The sequence below is a fragment of the Zeus faber genome (genome assembly GCF_960531495.2).
Source record: "Zeus faber genome assembly, chromosome: 12".
Lineage (NCBI taxonomy): Eukaryota > Metazoa > Chordata > Actinopteri > Zeiformes > Zeidae > Zeus > Zeus faber.
This window is the reverse complement of record NC_137196.1, coordinates 6,633,475-6,659,560: the sequence shown is the minus strand read 5'-3', so window position 1 is coordinate 6,659,560 and position 26,086 is coordinate 6,633,475. Positions and strand designations below refer to the sequence as shown.

General features: G+C 42.9%; 1 protein-coding gene across 2 annotated transcripts in view; it reads right to left on the bottom strand.

The window, feature by feature from the left end:
- Positions 1-19,248: 19,248 nt before the first annotated feature.
- pip4p1a (phosphatidylinositol-4,5-bisphosphate 4-phosphatase 1a) overlaps positions 19,249-26,086 on the bottom strand; it is a 31,305-nt gene continuing 24,467 nt past the window's right edge. For both annotated transcript variants that reach the window (XM_080011412.1, XM_080011411.1), the window contains exons 6-7: positions 24,735-24,825; positions 19,249-21,717 (exon numbers count right to left, since the gene is read on the bottom strand). In XM_080011412.1, coding sequence (XP_079867538.1) covers positions 21,574-21,717; positions 24,735-24,825 — 235 coding nt within the window. In that variant the 3' untranslated portion in view covers positions 19,249-21,573. The remainder of the gene's footprint in view (positions 21,718-24,734; positions 24,826-26,086) is intronic.

Sequence of the window (26,086 nt, the reverse complement as noted above, 5' to 3'; positions counted from 1 at the left end):
GAGTGCCTCGCTGTTCCATCCAGACGCCACTGCGAGGGTGCGGAATGCGATGGCGTAGTCCGCTGCGCTCTGTCCCCCCTGGCGGAGCCGGAGTAGCCGTGCCGACGCCTCCCTCCCACTGACTGAGTGGTCAAACACTCGGCGCATCTCCCCGGCAAAAGCCTGGTAGCTGGAGCAGGCCGGGGTTTGCCGATTCCAGATGGCTGTGGCCCAGGAGAGTGCTTTGCCGGTGAGTAGCGTGACCACATATGCCACCTGTGAGTGCTGGGTGGGGAACTGTGAAGGCTGGAGCTCGAAGGCCAGGGAGCATTGCGTCAAAAAACCACGACACCCTCCTGGGTTACCGTCGTACCTCTCTGGCGCCGGCAGTCGTGGTTCGCGGTGATCTGGAGGACGCGGGTTCATGGGAGGCAGCGCTGGCGCAGGGGCCATAGGTGGAGCCTGTGCCTGGCTCTGCTGGACGGCCTGGGCGAGCGACTGCAGGTTGTCCAGGACCTGTTGGAGAACCCGCTCGTGTCGGCCAATCGCAGTCCCCTGGTGCGTCAAGGCCACCCGCAGGCTTTCCACCTCTGGAGGACGACTCTCTGCTGGGTCCATGTTGTGGGCTCAGTCTTGCTGTTAGGAGGTGTGCTGAGTGAACCCAGGTGCAGAGAACAAGGCAGAGGCGAGGTGGCAAAAATAGAGGTTTACTCAAAACAAGTACAAAAACTGGGCAAAAACAAATAAGAAGTCTCGGGAGCTTGGAACAAGAGCGTTGTCATGAGGTTAAACAAACTCAAGACTGAGCGCCCGAGGACACAAACAACAGGGTCTAAATAGGGACGACCAAACGAGACACAGGTGAAACATATCATCTAATGAGGCAGGGTAATCAGGAACAGTAATAGGTGAAGCAGAGCAACCTTGAAAAGGCAGTACTGGCGGCATCTAGTGGCTGATGCTGGTAGGACCCGGGCGAACCCTGACAGGTAGCTCTCACTGGAACCGGTTAGGTGGTTAGAGACGGTTAAGTTGAGGTATAAGGTTAGCAGCAGCCACAGCACCAGCACCAGTACCACAGACAGACAGACAGACAAACAGATGTCAGTCAGTCAGTCACAGACTGTAGCGAACAGCAAGGTTTTTAACCTGGTATTCAGTGTGGGGGCCTCTCTCAGGTACCTCGGTAGGGTGTTCCATTTACTTGGGGCATAGATACAGAAAGCAGCTTCTCCTGCTTTGGAGTTGGTACGAGGGATAGTTTAAAGACCACTGCCTATGGACCTGAGAGTTCTTGCTGGTTCGTGTATAATTAGCATTTATTTTATATACTGAGGTGCAAGGCCATTTATAGCTTTATATACAAGTAGCAGAATCTTAAAATCAATACTAGCTTTGACAGGGAGCCAATGTAGAGATCTAAGAACAGGTGTGATATGTTCAAACTTTTTTGTCCCAGTGAGAACGCGTGCAGCTGAATTTTGGATTAACTGTAGCCACTGCACAGCTGATTTCGGGAGGCCAGTGAATAGGCCATTACAGTAGTCCAATCTACTCGTTATGAGTGCATGGATTAATTTTTCAGAGTCTGCTTTTGATAGGAAGCCTCTTCATTTTGAAATGTTTTTTAGATGGTAGAAGGCTGATTTTGTGATTTGATTTATATGATTTATTTATTTTGATTTAAAATTTAGATTGCCGCCTATGATTACACCCAGATTTTTGGCTTCATTCTTGCTCATTCTTGCTCTTTTCTGTCTTTGAGCCTTTGCACCAAAGACGAGTATTTCTGTTTTCTCTTTGCTCAATTGAAAAAAGTTATTTAACATCCATGCATTAATATCATTAATACACTGAGTGAGGGAGTGTTTTGGGAGTAGGTCATCAGGAGATAGGATATGTACAGTTTGTGTATCATTTGCATAATTATGGTAATTTATTTTGTGTTTCTTTACAATATGTGCCAGTGGAAGCGTATAGAGGTTTAACAATAATGGTCCCAGAATCGAACCTTGGGGCACTCCACATACAATATCCACTTTGTTTGACACAAAATCTCCAGTGGACAGTAAAAACTGCCTGTCCTGTAGGTAGGTTTTGAACCAATTTAGAACCGGGCCAGATAGGTCAACCCATTTTTGTAATCTCACTAATAAAATCTGATGGTCAACAGTGTCGAAGGCAGAACTGAGATCAGGAGCAGAAGAACAGATCGTTTTTTTGCATCAGTGTTTATGTGTAGATCGTTCAGAACTTTAATAAGTGCTGTTTCTGTGCTATGGTGAGGTCAAAAGCCAGATTGATAAGTGTCTAAAAGGCTGCTTGAGGTTAGATAGTTGTTAAGCTGAAGGTAAACAGTTTTTTCAAGTATTTTGCTGAGGAGCGACAGGTTGGAAATGGGCCTGTAGTTGACAATTACTGTTGCATCGAGCTTGCTCTTCTTCAGGAGTGGTTTAATGACAGCTGTTCTAAATGCTGCAGGGAATGAACCTGATTGAAGACAGCCAATTAAAAATTCTAATACCTCATGTGCCAGGCAGTTAAAAACTTTTTTTTAAAATGTGGTAGGGAGGGGGTCCAGGCAGCAGGTGGAGGACCTGGGCTGACCAACAATATCGTCCAGTCTTTTTATGTCTAAGGGGACGAAAAGAGGCATGGCAGCAGTCATATTACTGGAGAACTGAAGGGTAGGTTCATTTCTGGATGTTGAGGCACTAATATTCTGTCTGATAGCTATAATTTTGTTACTGAAGAATGTAGCGAACTCCTCACTTTTTTCAGTGGAGAGCATATCTGATGGGGTTGTAGATGGTGAATTAATAAGTCGATCAACAGTGAAGAAGAGCACTTTACTATTGTTGATGTTTTCATTAACATTTTAGAGAAGAAAGACTGTCTGGCCTGTTTAATTTCTATATTGTATCGATTGAGTCTATCCTTGTAAATTTCATGATGAACCGACACTCTCTCTTAAGCTGCCTAATAACTGCTCCATTTCTCCAGGGGGCTTTTTGTTTTTCTATGTTTTTAGTTTTAACAGGTGCAATCCTATCAATGATATTTTGTACTTTGGAGTTGAAGTTGTTCACAGGATCCTCAGTTGATGATGCCTTGAACACTGGTAACTAATTTACAAATCTCTTAAAGGTTTCAATGGTATTATTGTTAATGATACATTTTTTTATTGTTTGGGTTCCCCTCTGTTGTACAGGAAGAGCAGACACGTCAAAGAAAATCCAACAGTGATCTGAAATAGCAACATCCATAACATAGGGTACAGTGATATTTAGTCCTTTTGATATGACTAAGTCCAGAGTATGCCCCTTATTGTGGGCGGGTCCAGAAACGTGCTGAGTGAGGACAAATGCCTCCAATAGGCTAATGAAGTGTTGAGCATCTGGGTCTGTTTGATTGTCAACATGAATATTAAAATCACCTGAGATAATGACACAATTATAATCAGTGGAGACCTTGGACAGTAGCTCAGAGAATTCATCAAGAAAGCCATATTTAGATTTTGGTGGCCGATAGACAGTGATGATTAAAATCGGGGCACTGGAGTTTATAAATATAGCAAGGTGTTCAAAAGACGTGAATTCTCAGAGGAGGATTTCCTTGCAGGTATAGATATCAGAGAAGACAGCAGCTATTCCATCTCCTCTCTGGTCAGCTCTAGTGCTTTGGATGAACTTGAAATTAGGAGGTGCTGTCTCAATGAGTGCGACTGAGCCATTTCTATCCAGCCAGGTCTCAGTTAATAGAGCAAAATCCAGGTTATGAGTTTTGAGTATGTAAAGTCTTCTTTAAATGTCTCCGATTGTTTGTTCCTGAGATCATTGGTTCTGACGTGGATAAGAACAGTGGAGGCAAACGGGTTTTGATCCAGCAGCTGTGGGATTCTGGAGTCCATATCCCGGACGAGAGCACCCGGGTAGCAGGTGGTTTTAGCCGCAGGCAGGGTGATGTGTCGAACCGTGGAGGTGCCAACAATGAGCATGGGTGGAGGTCTGGCAGCAGAGACGTTCCGAGGGACAGCAGCAGCCGAGCCAGGAGAGCACCTGCACCACCGCAGGCAGGCGGCCCAGGAAGGCGGCGCAGGCAGGTGGTCCAAGTCAGTGGCTGCAGGGCGGCCCCGACGGGCTGAGATCGCGCTGCTGGAGCCGAAGCGGCGCTCTGCAGTGTTCCAATCGTCCTGGTCGATGATGGCTTGGGAAGCGCCCATGTGGATTGGAGTTGCAGAGGCGAGGGGAGTCGGCCATGGGTGGGATACGGTGGTGTCCTTGGAGCGGTTGGGCGCTATGGTGAAGGCTGAGGTGACGGGGCGGTCTGGGTCTGGAGCTGGCGTGGTTGGTGTTGGGAGTACGTGGCTCGGCGCCAGTTGTAGCCATCTGCCTTATCGGTCACATCTCTGCTCGTGTAGTGGTCCTTCAAGTGGGACAGTAGGGTTACTTTGACCTGGGCACATAGACTTAAACACTTGGGTGAGAAACTGAAATCTTGACCACATTGTTTGGTCTAGGTCCACAATTGAAAAAGTGGAGTGCGTGGAAGAATTCTGTAATTCCCAAACAGATATGCTGAATAGTCGACCACAGTCTTTGCACCTAAGGTAAATGCGTGCACCCTAGTGTAACAACAGAATTATATTTATTTATAACACAATTATATATACTGATCTGATTAGAGAACAATTGATAGGTTAATTGGCATTTTCAATCAAGTTAGCACCTTTACTTTATATATATATATATACATATACACACATATGATGATAACATGGTCAGCATTCAAACTGAGACCATCTAAAACCTTTTAAAGGACTATTATTAACATGTTATACACAATCAACCGCCTGCTGGAGGGGAGCAGGTGATCTCGCAGGGGAGCATGCTGTGATCTTGCGAGAAGACGGAAGTGAGTCTTATAATCCGCTCCAACTCAGACAGATAACAAAGCAATCAAATACTACATATAGTATCTATACGTATCAATACATATCTAAAAGTGAATACTAACTGGACAATCTGATCACTACTGGTTTACGTGGTATAATTCGTATGTGGCTTTTGTTGAAAGAAGACACCGCATTGGTCTCCCGGTCAGCACTTCATGCCGGTACCCTGGTCACGCCATGTGATCGTCCTTACTTTCCCATCATCACCAATGGCAGGAATGAAACTCGGTCGAGCTTACCTTCTCTGGGATTCCATTAAGAAAAACATGTAAATTATGACCAAACAATGTTTTAACTATGATAGGGGATAGGCTCGATAGAGCCCATCATGAGGTCTTTGAAGGAGAATGCAGATGGCTGTGGAATCGCCTCTTCCTGTTTTATTCTCGGCATAATCCTTATGTTTACTTAATTCTCTAACTATCCCTCCTTTTTGACAAACAGTGCGGAATGCCTGTGAGTAGAGAAAAAACAAGATTAGTGAGGAATCCCGTGTCCTAATCTGGGGAGGAAACAACCATCATCAGACCAGAGCAATATGAGGTATGGAGGCTTTGTCGGCTGCGTTGTTTACAACATTTCCTATAGAGATGGGGTCAAGTGCATTAACGTAAATAACGCAAATAGGAATATCAAAGTCGAAGGGTTATGATGTCAAAACATTAAACAGATGTTCTGTATAACACAATCAGTTACACCTCTCCGTATTTATGGAATCAAAATAAAACAAAAGACAGTTTACAACAGATAGAACCACAATCACAAAATAGACAATCACAAGCACAACCTGAACAAACACAACCGGTTATATACAATAGACAAAACACTGTTTTAAACAAAAACAGATGATGGACCAACAGACAAAATGAAAATCCTCCTAATAGTTGTACTTATGAGTCTAAATCATTGTAGTTTAAGTTTTCAAGAGCTTCAGTAGTAAGATCCGGGCGGGGCGAAGCCACAATGGCTATCGCTGCCAAAGCAGTCATATGAGAGGGAGGATGAGAAGTTGGAGTAGGATCGGTGCACCACTTCAAAATGACATGAGAAGTGAAAGTTGCACATGATGATGAAGGGGCGTTGTTGGAGAGAAATGAGCCGATTTGCTTTGTAACAGGATAAAGGCTACAGCATGTAATCAACCTCAGCACCAAGTTTCCGAGCATAGTATGCAACAAGACGTGTTTCACCTCCATAAGATGGCAACTACACAGCTAACATAGAACGCTGCCTCATTACATTAAATAACGTTCTTTTGTGCCTGCTAGAGTTACAGGGAAAAAAAACTATGTAATCATCCTGTACTAAGTACTTTAGGAAGTCCTGTGTATCCATGACACAAGCAAATCAATGAACTATCAACATTCAAATTAATGTGTTGCCATTAATAAACTCACAATTACTCAAAATACATTTCTGTAATGTGGCAGAAAAAACAATACCAGAGGCTCCACATAACTTCAACAATAAGTTAAGCAGCTAGAGAGGGTAAGTAAAAATAATGCGATTCACACACTAAAACATTTTAAAATTTAGCGTTCATTACTATGTTCCTATTTTACTTATACCCTTAAAGGTACAACTAATAACTGTAATTTATAAGCCTGAGATCTTCAGCAGTCATCAAGCTAATAGATGCCTGGTGTTGATCAATAACATATGGTCAACTATCTATTGTCTCATGGTCATGTCGTGTTACCTAACTTCTAAAAATTCACATAAATTATGCGTTTAGCTTCAAACTACTTGTCCTACCTCTTGGCCAGGGGGTATTCAACTATAAGTCACTTCATTCTGCAGTCTGATTAGAGAACAATTGATAGGTTAATTGGCATTTTCAATCAAGTTAGCACCTTTGCTTTATATATATATATATATATATATACATATACACACATATGATGATAACATGGCCAGCATTCAAACTGAGACCATCTAAAACCTTTTAAAGGACTATTATTAACATGTTAAATACAATCAACCGCCTGCTGGAGGGGAGCAGGTGATCTCGCAGGGGAGCATGCTGTGATCTTGCGAGAAGACAGAAGTGAGTCTTACAATCCGCTCCAACTCAGACAGATAAAAAAGCAAATTGCAAAAAATATTTATATATACTGTATATACATTTTTAAAAGGGAACACTGCGCGAAACCAAAGTGGGGGACCTCGAGGATTTTGTCATATTTTTTTATAACGAGTATGTGATGGAAGATGACCAGGACCGCAATAATCCCTTGAAAAGGAAGAAGAACTCAGGACTCAGCAACAGACACAGACAATCTCATCCCGGATGCTGTAGAGGTTAGTGTCTTGGATGAGATTAACAAGAAGCTGGACATGCTTGGTCGGGCGAGATGCAACAAGACAATGCGGATCTAAAAACCTCCGCAAAATGTCTCACAACGGAGATGGAAGTTGTAAAAAAATTAAGTAAAATAATGAAATAGACTATCCTTGATATACAATCCAGAAGTATGTGGGACTACCTCATCTTTTCTGGGATCCTAGAAAACAACACCGAGTCCCCAGAAAACATGGTGAAAGACTTTCTCCACACCGCCCTGAAACTCCCCACGGACACCGTGAAGCAGATCACCTTCCACCAGGTTCACCGCCTGGGACAACGTATAGGGAACCATCCCTGCGCCATCATTGCCAAGTTTGAACACTTCAAGCACAAGGAGCTGGTTAAAAGCAAAGGACGGGAGCTGAAAGGAACCACGCTGGGCATGAACGACCAATTCCCCCAGATGATCAATGACCAACGGAAGGAGCTGTTCCCCATCCTGAATCAGAACCAGCAGAAGGGTAAACACGTATCGATGGTTGTTGATTAACTTTATATAGACGATCTGTTACTCTGAGACTCCTCCACCACACCCTGGTTATTATGGTCATTATATATGTATTCTTGTAATTCTGGTAATTATATACAGCAAGATGTAGAAATTAGCATGCTATCTATGTTAGGATTTAAAATATCGCTTACTCTCATCATCTCACACTCCTAATCCACCCTCCCTACTTCTCTTATCATCTCACCTCAATAATCCCTCGCTCCCTACTTCTCCCACCACTCTCACTCTATTCTGTCTCTCACTATATGTATGTCTAATCCTGCAATGTTCTATGTTTATCTTTGTCTACTTGTCATTTGTTTGTGTAGATATATATCCTTACAAACCTCCTGCAATACTAGTACAGTGAAAAGGAATGTAAAGGAGGAAATCCCAGACTTATCTATGGGAAAGCATGGGAACGGTAGTATAGCTATTGCCTTGGATGCACTGCGCCATCACCCCCTAACTAACTTCAATGACACCCATTAAGTTTGTTAGTTGGAACCTGAGAGGCTTGGTCTCACCTGCTAAACGTAGCAAAATCCTAAGTCACCTCACCAGGATGAACCCCATCTTCTGTTTACTGCAAGAAACTCACCTCACTGCATCCGAGCACCTCAAACTCAAAGCGAAATGGATTAATCAGATGTTTTTTGCATCATACAACTCAAAAAAAAGAGGCGTTTCTACATTGATCAATAAAAGTATCCCATATCAAAATAAAACCACAATATCAGACCCAGAAGGGCGTTACATAAGGATTACTGGAATTTTAGGTAACATCAAATTACCCATAGCTAATATTTATGTCCCCAATGAGGATGAGTCAAATTTCTTTCACAATATATTTTCAAAACTCTTATAATTCTCTGAATCAATTATTATATTGGGAGGAGACTTCAACACAGTACTGGATCCAAGTTTAGACCATTCTCAAACCACAAATATTCACAAATCCTGGCGTTCGTCGGACACTATAAAACAATATATGAGTGATCTTGCTCTTGGGGATTGTTGGTGATCAAATAACCCCCATTCTAGAGAATACACATATTATTCACCACCCCACCAAAGTTTCTCTAGAATCGACCTTTTCTTGACGAGTAACTCCGAATGTCCAAAACCACTAATCATGAAATCCATCCTATTGTAATTTCCGATCACGGGCCAATTAGTTTCAACCTCATAAATGAAAGAAATCGGAACCCTCCTGGCAGATGGCAGTTTCACTTTTGACGGATAAAGAATTTAACCATTTATTTCCAGAGAATGGACTTCCTTCATTGAACTGACTCCCCAGAAATATCACCATCCTTACTCTGGGAAACAGCTATGGCAATTCTTAGAGGTAGTATTATTTCATTCTCCACTCACAAGAAAAAGAATAAACTCGGACGACGACTAATGGAGTTGCACTCCCAACAAGCCCAGTCATCCACTGAGCAAATCTGAAATGAGATCCGGACAATTACATCTCAACTTCATAATATCATCCATCAAAAGACACAATTCCTTATGCAACGAACAACAGCAAATTATTTTGAGATCAATGACAAATCAGATACATTTCTTGCCAATTGAAACGTGATAGAGAAAGAACACTGCCATCAAAGATCCGCAGGGTAGGATAAACAAGATATCGATTACATATTTAGAGACATTTGTAATAAGCTATATCACTCGGATAATGAATCTAATATATCAAACATATTGACCTTCCTAAACTTTCAACAGAGCAGGCTACCACCTTATATCAACCACTTTCTCTGGAAGAACTCAGGAAAGTGCTCTTCTCTATGCCCAACAATAAATCACCTGGATCAGATGGCTACCCAGTGGAATTGTATGAACACTTCTAGCCATTATATCCCCATTATTCATCAGAATGGTTACAGAGATGAAGTCAACCTCCCCATGAATACTGCTGTCATTTCGGTTTTGCTCAAACCCAACAGAATTGAAAAAGTAATTCCATTAATAATTCACCCAGACCAAACAGGCTTTGGGTTGGGTCATCCAGCAATATGCGTTGTTTATTCAGTCTTACCAGCATATCTCAAAGGAACAACTTAAATACTGTTATTGCCTCTTTAGATGCCGAAAAATTGTTAATTGGACATATCTATTTTCAATCCTCAAGAATTTGGGCTTTGGAGAGTTACTGTGGAAGAAATTCTTCTGCAATAATCGGTGAGGTTACTCTGCCCACTACAAGAAAAAAAAAACTGAGAATATTCAAGATTATTTGTTCTGCAGAATAATGTCCAAATGTGATCTGATTCTTTCATATTAGAATTTTCATTGTAGAGAGCAAAACATTTCTCTTTACATAAACTCTGGGGGGTTCCTAGGGAAACAGAGACAAATGTTTTTAAACCCCCTTCTGGAGGTAGAGGCCTTTGTCCTCATTCAAAATAGTTGATTGTATGCATTTTTCTCTCACATTACTCATTCAATGGATTTGAATCCTCTACAACTCCCAATCTGCTTCTGTCATCACCAATGGTTACACTTCACAGCGTTTCACTCTACAATGCGACACAAGACAAGGATGTCCGCTCTCCCCTTTACTATTCACCATCTTTGTTGAACCCCTCGCGGCGGCCATCCATCAAATCAGTAATATCGCAAGGCATACAAACAGTAAACTCTGTTCACAAAATCAGTTTGTATGCAGACTATATCTTGCTGTACATACAGAACCCAATATCATCCCTACCGGAGGTGTTCAATCTTATATCTAAATTCTCAGCTATCTCAGACTATTCAATAAATTGGACTAAAACCACAGTTTTACCACTCAATGGGGAGGACTGCAATTTTGCAACCCAGAAACTTCCCTTAACCATCACAGCGGGCAATATTAGATACTTTGGTATTGATATCTTCACCACTCCACTGCTTAAATCCATTGAAGAAGATCTTGTTCGATGGAACAACCTACCCATCTCACTAATTGTTAGGATGGCAGCAGTGAAAATGAATATACTTCCAAAAATAAACTATATATTTTCAATGACCCCAGTGCAACCAACAGTACATTGGTTTAATACTCTAGACTCAATAGTCAATACATTTTATTGGAAATACATTACATTACATTACATTTAATTTAGCAGACGCTTTTATCCAAAGCGACTTACAATTGTTCAAACACCGACGGACGCAGCCATCAGGAGCAATTAGGGGTTAAGTGTCTTGCTCAAGGACACTACAGCATGCTAGCAGGAGGAGCCTGGGATCAAACCAGCAACCTTTAGATCACTAGACCACCAGCTCTACCACCTGAGCTACCATCCCCAAAATACAAGTGGAGGCCTAGCAGTCCCAAACTTTAGATACTACTATCTAGCGAACCCTCTTCAATTTGGTTACAACCAGAGCAACAATTGGGCCATGGATGGCGAGACATTGAACAAACAGAATGTCAGAAGTTATCATTATCTGATCTACTATATATAATCCCTCCAGCGTGTTCTGGGTCTACCCCGTGGTCTCCTACAGCTTGGACGTGCCCGGAAAACCTCCAACCTTTTTAAAAATTTATTATTTATTATTATTATTATATTTTTTTTTTATCACCACGGTGAGACAAATAAACATAGAAACAAACAACATCTACACAAAAACATGAACATTGGACGACAACATGTATTGAAAAACTGAATCAGGTCCAGGAAAACTGGAACTAGAACTGGTCACGTGGCCTCTTCCTGTCAAGGTTATGGCAGTAAATGAGGGAGGAAAGGAGAGGAAAGCACCCCCGGTTGCTGGGGTGCACTCCAAGCAGGTATGTGTGTGTGCGTGCGTGCGTGCATGGGTGTGTGTTTAAGATGTCCACCGGTGAGTGTACATGACTTATCCCTCACCCTATCTCTAAGGCTGAGCCCAGCCACCCTACGGAGGAAACTCATTTCTGCTGCTTGTATTCGCGATCTCGTTCTTTCAGTCACTACCCAAAGCTCATGACCATAGGTGAGGGTTGGGACATAGATGGACTGGTAAATTGAGAGCTTTGCCTTCCGGCTCAACTCCCTCTTCATCACAACGGTCCGGTACAATGCCTGCATCACTGCTGACGCCGCACCGATCCGCCTGTCCATCTTACGCTCCTTTTTCCCCTCACTCGTGAACAAGATCCCAAGATACTTGAACTCCTACACTTGGGGCAGCAACTCGCTCCCAACCCGGAGGGAGCAATCCACCGTTTTCCAGCGGAGAACCATGGCCTCAGACTTGGAGGTGTTAACTCTCATCCCCTCCGCTTCACACTTCACCCAAACCTTGGCTGCGCCTTGAGATCCTGGCTGATGGTGCGGTGTGATGTTTACTATTATGGTGATCATAGTTTTCAGCCGGCGGTCCACACCCCCCTTAGCTGTCTTTTCCAAGATCTGGTCTCCACCATCAAGCTGTTGCCACTCAGCTCTTTTTGAGGACTGGGACCATTGGATCCTTGGTCGGGTAGACGGAGCACCATCACTGTCAGCCGATGTTGTTGCGCCATCAGGCAGCTGATGGCGCTTGTGGGTTCTGTGCACTGCCGGCCAAAGGGGTAGCCAGTAGAGTGCTGGCAGTGGGTATGTGCGACACTTGGAGGCTCTGGGGGCTGTGGTTTTTCTTCCGGGCCTGGCTCCTCCTGCTTCTCACCAGAAGTTGCTTCTGTGCGCTGTGCCGTGACTTCCCCTGTCATGCATCTCATCCTGGCCTGGTGTATCTTTAATCTCCTCCTGTTCTTGCAGGCCTTGCCGCAGATGCACTGTAATCTCATTGTCATTTGTCCGTTGTCCTGCATCGTTAACCTTGGGTCTGTCCGGTTGGGGTCACCCCTTTTCAGCCACAACCATCTATATAGATTTTCCGCTGCCTCCACGTTGTTGTTGATGGCTTTTTCCCTCTTAAGGCCCGTAATGCCCAGCGCTCCATGGGCCTAGCTGAGGGAATGGCTTGCAAACCTCCGACTGCCCACTTCGACAGGCATGCACCTGGTCCTCCAACCACTCCTGCGGCAGTCCTCCACCAGCTCCTTGTACTTATATATCCCCTTGATTTTCCACCAGTAATGCAACGCTTGCTTCTGGGAAACGTTTGGGGAGTTTTTTGTTTGAGTTTGATTAAGGACTTTGGCGATCTGCCCAGATCTTCATTTTATGAGCTGTTCATCTTGCCCATGCTTGCCCTCCTTGTCCCTGTGTGCTTGCTCAAGCCGAATAGAATGCTCGTGTGTGCTCCTCCTCTGGCAAGAAAAAAATGTGTATGTGATTCGTTCCAATTCTAGTCAGGCAAAAATGTGTGTGTGTGTGTGTGTGTGTGTGTGTGTGTGTGTTTGTGTTTTTGTGTGTGTGTGTGTGTGTATCCTGCTAGTATGCCCCACCCCTTTTAGTAACAGCTGCAGTGCACAATCCCCAATGTGAGCCAGATCACAGGCACACAATCTTATTTTACAGTTTATAATAACTATATTTACAAGTATATACACAATTTCCTCGGTTGGATTACAGACACTACTTATTGCATAGCTTATAGTAGCAACATTTACAACGCTTATATACAATTCCTTGGCCAAGTGTCACCTCTCTAGCTACTCTCTTAGACAATTCTTAACCTATAAACTCTCTTAGTTTGTTTTCCCTAGACACGTTTTCTCAACACTAGAGGGTCGCTTGAACCTTATAGACTAGTAGTTTGTTCTTTCTCATTACAGTTCCTCAACACGAGAAAGCCACTTGAACTTTTATAAACTCATATTTTATAAACTCATTGTTCGTTTTTTTCTCGATACACTTCCTCAACACGAGAAAACCACTTGAACTTTTATAATCTCATATTTTATAAACTCATATTTTATACTATTATTTTTCAATAAACCCAATAAACTTGTCAATAGATTTCATTAAATATCTCAGTGCTATAACTATGACTATGGATGTGCTGTCTTACACTTTTCCTTTACGGTTTTTCTGTATGTTTGGCGGCAGTTAGTGTTAACCATACCAATCCTCCGGTGTACATGAGACAAACCACACACCAACCAATTATAGCTTCATTCAACAAAGACTCACTCGTTTTTTTCCACACCACGGACTGTTAAAAATACGCACGCATACAGGTTATTTGCATCAGTTTCTGTTTAGGTTCCTGTGGCGGACAGAGGGCCACGGTCAAGCACCGGCTGCAGACAACAGCGCGTTTCTTTTTTTCTGCCGCCACTAAGCAGCCTCGAATCGGCCTAATCAGCCCCGCACGGCGCTGATCGGTCCAACTCAAGGCAGGGAGTTTTCTTAATGTTTTGTTTGTCTTTGACAGAGGAGATCGGCGCACAGGCTCGTGAGCAGCCCAGCAGAGGAACACCATTCATCCTGCGCCCGAGAGGACTATTATTAACCCTGATTATTATAATACTCCTCAGTTATATATATAAATACATATTGAAATGGACAATAAAACTCTCGCCATGTTCTGGCTGCCCACAGCCAGAAAGACTCCGCCTCCCTCCCTAAACCCTTACCTGTGGGGAGAGGCCCCCACAAGTGGCACCTGTAGGGACCCAGAGGGGCAGGGCGCCGAGTAAAAGGAGTCGAACCGCGGGCTGTGGAAACGCCTCGCGGAACTGGAGGAGGAGCGGGAGTACCTCTGCTGCCAGCTGGGGCACGTCCTCACCAGAGTGAGCTCCCTGGAGTAGCTGTGACTGGCTGCCGGCCCACCGCCGCTGACCGGGAGCCGGCCAGAGGTCCAGACTGGCGTCCGTCCCCATGACCCACGTGGAATTCCCTGGATCCCCAGCCCTTCGCGGTGCCCTTGAGCTGGAGGACAATGTCGAAGGGGCGCTACGTCCGTCCCCAGGACCCAAGCGAGATTCGCCGGTCCCCCAGCCCGTCACGGCGCCCGGCGGGCAACGTCGGGGGGGGGGGGGTTATGTCTGTCCCCAGGACCCACGTGGGATTCACTGGGCCCCCAGCCCGTCACGGTACCCCAGAGGACAACGTCAGGGGGGGGCGCACGTCCAACCCCAGGAACTACGCGGGATTCACCAGGTTCTGTGGTGCTGCGGGACGCTCTCTCCCCTCCCCGTGCTGTCCCCTCTCTGTCCCCCCTCAGCTCTCAGGGCGGTGCTGCGGGAAAAGGGAACCGTGCTGTCGTCCGCAGCCGGTGCTTCACCACGCCCCTTTGTCCACCACAGTTCCGTTTTATAATTACACTCGTAATGTAGTCAAAATTTTGTTATTTATTTAATTTTGCAAGGTCAATATTCTGGGTTCGTTTGGAGAAGAGACTTTTCTGATACCTTATGACCTTGGGTGTAGTTCTTGCATTCAGACACAAAAAAATCGAATTATCAGAAAAAGAAAAGACTTCCGCTTACCGCTAAATATATATATATATATATTTTTTTTGCGGCCTCTAGTGTCTCAGAATATGCAGGTCCGCTCCTCACCAGGTCTCCAGGTCTTAGTCTTAGTCGTCGTTCTTTCCTGGCTTGGCTTGCCATTTGTTGTCGCTTAAAAGATTCGGGCCACAATGTGTGATTTGTCGTAGTCAAAAAGATTCACAGCTGAGGACTGTGAAGGAGAAAGCCTGCACCTCGGGCTCGTTAAATGAAACTCAGCCTGGGGTTTGAAAAAACTGGGTCTCGGCTCGGCGCTCTTATCTTACTCTTGAGACCTTCAAACTTGGAAGAAATCACTGGAACAGAACAGAAGCTGATGCGTACAAGTTTTATTATGTATCAGAAAAGTACAGACACCAAAACAAAACTTGGAGTGGGTTTCGCGAAACCCGAACTGATTTCTTCCTTTGCTGTCATATGTTTATAGTCATGGTGATGCTTGTTTACATATCTTGTCTCTTTTTGTGTCAAAAAATAATCAGAAAATTGTGTTGTACGACCGTATGTGTATCTATGTGACAAATAATCTCTTGAACTTGAACTTGAACTCGAACTTGAGCCAAAAAAACAGAAACACTGATTTCTGCTGACTCTTCAGTCACGGCATGCCCCTTGCATGACCTCAGGAGATAGTGCCCTCTATTGGTCATACGTGGCTCCATCTGGTGCTTTTCAGAGTGTACTACTTTTCAAAGGTATTTTGAAGTGGGTTGGTTTTATATTAAATTGGGTATTAAATTTGGTTGTTCTTGCATCGATTTAGGAATAACACATTTCATGTGCGGTGACTAAATTTAACCATGACAGGTTACTAATTAAACCACAACATCTGCTCCCCTCGTACCTTTGTGGGTATATTTCACTCAAAACTAGTAACGATTGTTCGCGCTCTAATGACATTCTCTTACCTCACTCTCCCTAACCAAACGCTACCCGGTGTGATTTTCTATGAAAGTTGTTCCGTTAATTTCCCCACTCTCAACCTATTATAATTGACTGTAAAATGACGGTACCGCAGTGTGAGTGATTGTAAGAAGTAACATTGCCTGCACAAGCACCTAAAGAAAGGGTGGAGCCGAATCCTAATACCGGCAAAGCACAAATAGTGGGTTTTTAGGAATATTTCTTACTGTATATAGAGATACTTAAAAAAAAAAAATGTTTTCCGGAAGAAAAAAAAAAACATTTGGAAAAATGGTGAGTCTGATCCGAACCCTGGCACTCGGCTCCAAAGACGAGAAACTGAACCACATCCAGTCTCTATGGAGACAGGGTTTTACCGTATGTATCTTAAAATTCCGCTCAGACCCCTAGACGTGTTTTGTAGAGTTCGGGTTGAGGGGGGCACTACATGGTGTATGTCAGTTTGGGAAGTATGAACTGCTCCAAGAGCGGTGAAATCAGGGACAAGTGTTTCGCTTGCCCACCGGCTGTACCGGAGCACGGAGCTGAGAGGAAACAAGCGGACAGGGAGAGGTAGAACGAGTGGAGAACATTCCTTCTCCAGAGTCAGTCAATCAGTGTGATCATTTTCAACCTGTCCTACACTCTAACAGTGGGTAAGGGTTATTGTGTCTTTGGAGGGGGGTTCTGTCCCCTCTCCGTAAGTGGAAGGAATCAAGACCGTCTGGGAGGGCAAGGAGGGGAAACCGAAGCACTGGTCTCTGAGAGCCAGCAAAAAAACAAAACTGATTGTACGTCCGTAGCCGACAGATTGTCCAAACGATCGCATCTACACTGGACATAAGGTACTAACCCTAACCCATTATGTACTGTATCCGTAACAGTCATCTAATGTCGGAACAGACTCCATACGGAACTTCTCCGTAAAGGAGGCCAATTTGTGAATGAATGCCTACTGCCTTTACCGGATATTTTTCCTTGTGGGAAAGGGGCTTTACTGTCCGTCCCAAAGGTTCGCACTGAAATTGGCAAACAGGCCTTTATGTTCTCTGCCTCGCAGCCTGGAACCACATGCAGACAGATTTTCAGCTAGATGAGCTCACCCCGATAAGGGCATTTCATAATGTAGTGAAGGGTTTGGAGACAAATTAAAATGGAATTTGTAATTTCTTCCTTAGCTCGATCCATTTCTCCTGTCTGTCTTCTTAGGCATATTATTCTGTGAGTTGCTACTCAAAGTTTTGTTTAATGTGTTTTTAATGTTTGCTTGTATGTTGTTTGAAACACTATTGCTTCTTTCTTGGCCAGGACCCCCTCGAAAAAGAGACTTGTAATCTCAATGGGATTTACCTTGAAAATAAAGGTTAAAAAAAAAGTGCTCATAATCCATATTTCATTTAGGTCCAATACATAATGAGGTAGAATGGGGGCGTTTCTAAAATATAAAGAATCACTGTTTATATGGAATTTGATTTGATTGTTTTCTATTTTTTTCAAAAGCTGAGATGAAAGTTGAGATGAAAAATTCATCACCAATATCGACTGACAATTTTGTACGTTTTGAACAACCCAATAAACAAAACTATGAAAAAAAAAAAAAACCCAAAAAACTTGACTTTTTCTCACCTACGCAAGAAATGCAATCAGATGAACGCTATCTGGATGTAGTAGTGATAGTAGTCGTAAGGCCCTCACTTTAAACCAGAAGGTTAAGGGACCGGTTGTCTTCCTTCCTTCCTTCCTTCCATCTTTCTTTTTGTCATTTTTATCACTCTACCGGTGACTCTTCTCTTCTCCCCCCTCCCATCTCCCTGTGGGGCTGCGGTTCCTGAAAGGTTTCTCCATGTCCCTAATCCTTCCATCTCTTTGTGTCAGAGGCGGAAAAAATATCCGTGTGTAACTCAAGAGGCCGGAGAGGGGAAGGCGAGGTGTGAAGGTGGGGGCGGGGGGGTCGGAATTTTTTTTTTTTACCACCTTATAGAGGAAAGTAAAATAGCAAAAAAAAAAAAAGGTTAATTAAACAAATACAACTACTTTTGTGGATGTAAAGATTAACTATGTGCAAGGGATTCCCAATTTAGGACGTACTTAGAGTACACACATTTCACTGAGGAGAAATTTGGGGTGAATTTAGATAGTTGTGAAGTACTTTTCATCCTGCTTTCACACATTCACTGCAACCCTGAAATTATCCGGATATTAGCCTGAGGAGCTGTATGTGTGAACGCAAATGTCCGAATCAGTTGAACCAGACATTACCCAACTTAGCCAGCTAGCACCCTCATACAATGTCTGTGTAGTGCCCAATTAAGCCGTATGTGTGAACAAAGTAGGTGATTGTCTGGAGAATTGAGCAATGTTATGACCTTTGATTGGTATATTTGCACATATATAACTTAAATCATTCAATGTACTTAAACTAAACCTAAACTAAATTTATACCAGATTACCTTAAATAATGTAATGTAACGTAACATTTTGAAATTTTCCATATTGATGGTTAAATAATAACTATTTGTATCAGAAGAATAAAACACTACTCATGAAATAGTATGGTATGGTAAATGGTATTACACAACTCTTTACAGACACATATTGCAATTAAACGTGTATGATATCATATGAAACAAAAAATATTTCTGCTCTGTTCATAAATGTTTTTTGTTATTCATTATCCATTTATTAATTTGCGATTTGAATTTGTGCTCCGAGGGGGTAGAGTGACTTGCACAACACGCAAATTCTCACCATACTTGGCTCTTAATGTTATTACCAAAGTGAGACCTTGCTGGATAGTATTGCACAAATACGTTATAGGATCATCCTATTATTCTGTCTTGTATTCACACAAAAAAGAAACAAATAAATGGGCTCTCAGATGGGAGACAGGAGAAATGAATCTTTTTTCGATGTCGCTCCTATTGACACTAGAATCTTCAAAACAAGACCTAGTATCCATACTTTTGGTCCGCCCACCCCCAATTTCCAGGTCGTGTGAATGCGTCTGACACGGACAATCTCCAGTTCTGAGCTATGTGTGTGACAGGGTAACTCCCTGGACCTGATTATCCGGACATTGTCCGGAGTTTATGTGTGAAATTAGCTCGAAATTCTAATCCAGACGTAGTGAGATCCTGTGCATTTTGTGTAAATAATCACAATGACAGAGCTTATTGTACATCATGTCTTTATTTGTGTGTAAACAAACTCTTGGAGAAGAGCATCAGCCATGGTCGGGTTATTGGCGTAACATGGTTGAGAATTAGTACAGTCCTGAAATAAAACATTGCAGAAAAAAACAGAAAAAAAGAAAATAAACAAATGATTATCAAATCATAGTTCTTGAAACAAATAAAAATGTTGATTTTTCGGAGCAAAATATTTTCAGATATTTCAGTGACGCTTATTTGTTGCTGGAATCAATATTCAACGAATAAATTGAAAATTTAAGTAGTAGTTGGATCACTGCACTTGCTTGCTTAAAACAAGTTGAATTTCACTCAGCATTCATTCGCATCATCCTGCTGCATTTGCAGATTTCGCCATTATTAAGAGATTTTAGGTGACACAAAATTTGGTAAAATGTGACTTCTTGTTTTGCAATGTATGAAATGTATAATAAATAACAGCATATTTTCAGAAGAATTAGCGCTGTCTGCTGTCTCAGTTCACACTTGCAGGGTAACTCATCTCACCTCATTAGATGGATGCAGTATTAGGGTCTGCCTGTCTGAGTGCGTGTGTGTGTGTGTGTGTTATACTCGTGGGGACCAGTCTCCAAATTGACACATTTTTTGGTTTATAAGTGTACCCAGCACATGGGTCCTCACTCACCGAGTGTATGGGGGGGGGGGTGGGTGTGTGTGTGTGTGTGTGTGTGTGTGTGTGTGTGATTACCAATGTCATTACTCGCGAATGTGATATATAGTAGCACTGGAATATTAGGAAGTGTGTGTGGGTGAGTCGGACATACCACCGCAACATCCGGGCGCATGTCAGGTTAGTAGGTCATCGATTTTCTTAAATATGTAACATAGCATTTGCAAAAATAACCCTCTTTTTTAAAACAATAAATACAAACTTGTTCCAGCTGTCACAAAAGTAGTGTTAAGCATGGTAGTGCGACATAATTCGCTTAGTCACGTTTTTCACGCCGACGACAAAGATATTTACAATCAAAACGGGGGGAAAAAAAAAAAATACCTTCAAAAGAATCCGAGCCACCACATTCAGAAACACAGACAGGCTGCTAACAGTTATAGCTAGTCCAAAATGTTAACATTTGTGTATGAGAGTGTGTGTGAGAGTGGGCTTGAGTCAATAGTCTCGATTGTATTGGGATGAAATGAGGGCACAATTTCCCGATCTAAAGTCATCGTTTCATACTATAGTAGGTTATGTCGCACGTGAGGGAGGGACTTTTAATTTGAAAGTCTGAGTCCGATATTGTACTTTAAAGTTGAAAACATTTGAGTCAAAAGCAAAAGTGATCATCTTCAGGATCATTCACTTTCCATCAATAATAACAATAACAGGCAGCGTGCCGTTATTTCCCCGTCCTTGAAAGAGGACCTTTTCTCCCAAAATGCTTCCCACCAGCTCTAGCATCTGTTATTTTTTCATGTGTCGTTTGGAGCTCCTGGCGTGTGTGTGTGTTTACTCCGTCTCTCACAATTTCTATTTTTCCACTTTAAGGCTTTGGAACAAAGTAATTCGGAGGATAATTCACTATCAACTGTTTTTAAATGCCACAGCGGAGCTTCCGCTGCCATCTTTGCTTTACTGATTTCCTCGATGTACTTCTCCCTCTTTTCTTTGCCCCTCTTCGAAAAGGAGGTCAACAGCTGCTCTCTGTAGCTTCACTGGCATGGATTTCATTCAATCATCCCAACTTCTCAACCTCTTGCGCGAGATTACGACTTCCGCGATGAGGGGGAGATCGCGTAAAATGCCCAAATACCACAACAGAACATAAATTATAACTTCAAAATGAAAATGTTGTATGGGTTAAAGTCAAAGCTGCTTGCAGAGTGCTTTCCCTATTGACGACCAAATGGAATTTCAACATGGCTGGAATTCTGCGTAGAAAATTCTGCCAAATGCTGCTTCAAATCCCCAGTTTGAGCCGGTGAATATCTAATCGTTATGCAATGTTCATTAAGTTATGTAACAATAATTTAAAAACAACAGCATGAAAGAGAGAGAGAGAGAAACTGAGACAAAAGTGTTAAGAGTGTTAAAATTAACCCATCACTGGCCACGAGATTAAAACGCATCGAGAAGTTTTCGGCTCTACGCAGCGTTATTATAATATATCGTCGCTATAAAGCCTTCAGCGGTAGCCCCTAACTGAATGAGAACTTATAAACAACATGAGGGGAACACGTTAAATAAATAATCTTTTGTTTGTGTGTGAGCGTTTAGTGTATATTTTCTTTGTTTTAAAGCTGGCCGTCCTCCTGCTTGGCGGGTGTGGTCGGGAGCAGAGTAGTCGGGGCAGGGTGGGGGTTCTATGTGAAGCTCTGGAGAGGCTGGCTGACCCGCATGCAGGCCCAGTAGAAGGCCCGACCCAGGGTGAGAAGGACCAGGAGGAGCAGCGCTGCCCACGAGGCGTAGATGCCCTGGTAGGTCTGGGCCTTCACCCACGTACCGGCCTGCAGGGACAGACGGGGAGAGCAGAACATATGTTTTGATAATAGCTTTTGGATATTGCGTATTAACTGCTTTTGTGACCTATTTACACACAATAAATATTTGAGAAATAGTCATTGTCAGGGTGGATATTATAACCAAGTAGGTAGAGAAACTGAGCTAGAACAGTCTGATGTTCAGAAAAACCTTATTATCATTACCACTTACTATATCATTTGTTAATAGAGGTTTGCGTACTTTTTTTATTGTTTTTTGTATATTTCACTTTTTCCCCATTTCTGACAGTCATTAAATTCAAAATGATCTTTATTTATTTTGCATCCTGAGTTTGGGCGTCTGGGCTCTACTGGTCATCACTCCCGGTGAGGTGTACAGAAAACAGACATACTATATAATGACAGAGAAATACTGGAGAGATGAGCTCGAGTCCCCCCATTGGATAAAAGAGTAAAGATCAACAGGTGGATGCAGGGGAAGTGGAGGGAGTGCAGCAATACAGCAAGAGAGCAGGCAGCAACGCAGTAAGCAAAAGAGGGACTGGCTACTTAAATCGGCCGGCCCATAAGGGTGTGGAAGTGTGTGGCACCGTTGAGTTGTCTGACAGAACTAAAATATCACGTTATAAGTGTATTATTGATATTTAATACGGAAGGTACATGTTCATACAGGTACATGTTGCTGAAATACCTCTTTGCTGACACAAGGGGAAGACATGATGAACAGCGCAAGTTTTAAGTTAAATCGAATGGATGAGTTAATCATTAATATTCTACAAGGGTAAAGAGGTTTCGCTTGATTTAACTGTCGGGGCAGGTGGGGATTCAGCTTGAGTGCACTTCAGCTGGAACAAGCAGCTGCCGAGATTAAACCTTTGGCCCCTGGAGGACTGCGTGGATCTGGATGCCTAACTAGCACGGCTTCGCCCTCCAAACAGTGTAGAAAGCGGCGAGATCACATTTGGGGTGTGTGTGTGTGCATGTCTCCCATGTACACTTGGTTTCACTCGGTTCAAACACTGTGCCTTAGCCAGACTCTGGCAGATGCGGTTTATCAGGGAGAATTAAACTGATAAATGGGGGTGGGGCAATCCTAATCCAAAACGACAGTCCAAAAAAAATAAAAATAGACAGACAATATGTTTTACAGAAAACGTGTCCTACAGACAGCTGCAGGCTAGTTTTGCTCCCATAAAAAAAAATTTAAAAAAAAGCGCTGTGAAGCCTCAATTAGTCACTCTGCACTCTGGGCCATAATACTTAATCTGACACTTATTAGTGGAAGAGACCTCCGAAAAGTTTGACGATGCTTGCACTGACGAAAGCCTCTACGTTCTGCAGTCGGACACTTATTCAGCTTTAAAGAGGAAGTTCTCAAAATGATTAGATCCCCTTTTGAACTTCAGAAAAATTTACCGACAGGTGAAGTGTGGTTCTGTTGGTCTGTACCAGATGATATAAATGACGGCCGTCAACAGTTGTACGTGGTGCGATTGTGTTAAGGTGACACTGTTCTGGTCATTACGACCACTCAAAGCTCTATAGAATTCATTTAGGATGGAGTCCGTTCTGAATCGATTCACATAAATGGTCAGAGTAGACTTTGCGGCTGATGTCAGCAAAATGCCATGAGAATTGGTCAGAAGCAAAAACAACAACAAAAAAGCCTTTTTTTAAAGTCCACGACAAATGCCGTGTCCTGCAGGAGAAGGTCGCGTTGAGATATTTTAGGCTTTCGAGCCTGGAGCTGGTCGAGTTCCCTTGAGCTGCATGATATATCGTTTCAGCATCGTCATTAGGGGTACAACAGATCACAAAACTCACAGGTCGGATCAGCAAAAAAGTAAATAAAGGGGGAGAAAAATATAACTTTGCTTTCTTTCTATTCTGTAAAACACTTAAAGCAACAAACTTTTGCCCATGGTCTTAAATGAAAACATAAAAGATGTCCAATGTTTCAATAAAATCTTACTTAAATACCCAATTGTTAAATTAAAGCGCAATAGGAGGAACACATGAAACCTTTTTTCCTTTGAACATGGTAGTGAATAAAAAAATGTTTAGATCCGCCCCCAGTAACTGAATTTAATTCCAATAAGAAACCAGTATCATCTCTAATTTCTCACGTTTGTAACAAACTACATTTCATGAAATTGTTTCAGAATTGAACCGTGGGGGGCGTCCCGTACAGTACGTATTAACTAAGTTCTGTTACACCATGAATCATCATGGCGATGTGTGCAATAGTCACATCGCAGGGCGTGCAATGTCAAGCACGGCAAATTAACTGAAGACGTCCTGCTACAACGTTTTTGCTGCTTGATACAAAAAGAAAACTTGCACGGTTTTCCATGACTAATCTACAAGAGAAGCCTGTCTGATAACATAATTTACTCCATGTGGGGATGGTTTGGTTGAGCAGCCACACCTGACCTGGATCTAGGTGATTGGATCAGAGTGGCTGCGTACCTGTTGCTTGTTGGTTGGTCTAAAGAGCAGCAGGTACAACTGCCATCCCCACACACACTCCAGAGAGCAGCCCTGTCATGACATGTCTGTTCCTGGCTAATTCCAACTTTCATACAAGTAGGAAGGGTAATAAATCAAAGACAAACGAAAAACGTAAACATAACCAAAAGATGGTAAGCTACGGGACATTACTCATTGATTGGATTATTCCAACATTACAACATAAGGTGAGCGAGTCGGGAGTGCGACTGAAATATGCGAAAGTTAGGAACCGATAAGCAGAATCGAAATGCGCGGGTCTTATCGAATCCCTGGTTCTTGGAAATTTGGAAAATATCCCTTAAATCGGATCCGTCACACAGAACTTAATCTGACCTTGAGTAGGTGTATAGCACAAGTTACCATGGCAATAACCCTGGTAAAAAACAGTGATCCACACCACGTTTAAAGTTGGCTTGATAACCAATACATCCTCCTTTTTGAGACAGTCCAAACCAATGGGTAATCTGTTTGTTAGCCAAGCTGTGGCTAGAAAATTTGACGTTGTCACTCACCATCAGCCCGGCGGTCGAAATGCTGAAGAGTAAGCAGAGAAGGAAGCACCACAGGCTCCGCCTTCGGGGGTACCTCTGACCAATAGAGGAACTGCGTGGTGGGAAAAGTTACAAGGAGTTAGGAGAGGGGAACTATTTTTCTAAAACAATATTCAAGATTTGGTGGGTGTATTGTAGATGTGTACAAGCATATGGCGTGAGGTTTAAAAAAAAAAAAATGCATTTCTGACAGACAACTCTCAGATTTACTTTTAAATTATTTTAATTTATTTTGCATCGTTTGAGTTCAGCGTCTCCATTCGACTGCTCATCACTCCCGGTGAATTGAGCAGTACACATAGGCATACTTGGATAGCTATAGATATAGGAGTGATGAGCTTCAATCTCCCCACCGGCCCATAAGGACGTGGAAGCGTGTGGCGCCGTCAAGTTGTCTGACAGAACTAGTTCAGCAAGTTATGCATAATTTATATTCAATCTATCCAACGGCAACATTCAATTGGTGATTTTTGGACATTTAAACAGTTTAAGCTTTAATCATCACAAGCCATAAAAAGGCTGTCTGTCCGTGCGTAGTTTCTTTTGCCGACTGAAGTCCATAGAATTCCCTGAGTGATCACGCCAAGTAGCGTATTGACCTTCATTCATAGAGACAACATTACCCTATGTAACCATTTGTTCTATTTCATATCGGTCAACAGCAGAGCAAATTAAGCCAGGAGGGGAGGTGGTGTGGCAACCAAGCTCATGATAGAATTTTTATTGAATAATTATGCAAAGGAGTTCCAAGGTCTAAATTCCTACAATGCATAGGGAAAAAACAAACAAAACCAGACCAAAGTGTGTGGTACGGACCCGTTAGGTGTGCCACACCTAATGATGCCACATTTAGGCGATAAAACCTGGCGAAGGTTAGGGACGAAGCCTGGTCAGCTGCTGTACAAATATCATCCAGCAAAGCACCCCGAAATTAAGCCCATGAGCCAGCCATACCCCTGGTGGAGTGGGTCACCACATTGGTGGGAGGGGGCACACCTGAACTGCTGTAAGCAATAGCTATTGCATCAACAACACAGTGGGCCAGACGCTGCTTAGACAAGGCTTGGCCTCGCACTTAATCATCATAGCAAACATTAGTCCGTTTATAGACATGTTTTAATCATGTTGTCATATTGGTTATTACTAATGCAATACAAGTTGGATTTAGCGGCGTGATGCTGTCGGCACAGATTGTGGATGTAGGCTACCTTTTAATTTGCCAGAACGTCTCATAATGACAAATGCCAGTAAATTCCATTTGCGTACAATCAAATGGGTTTTGGCTCATACACCAGACCGGAAAAAACAGCAAT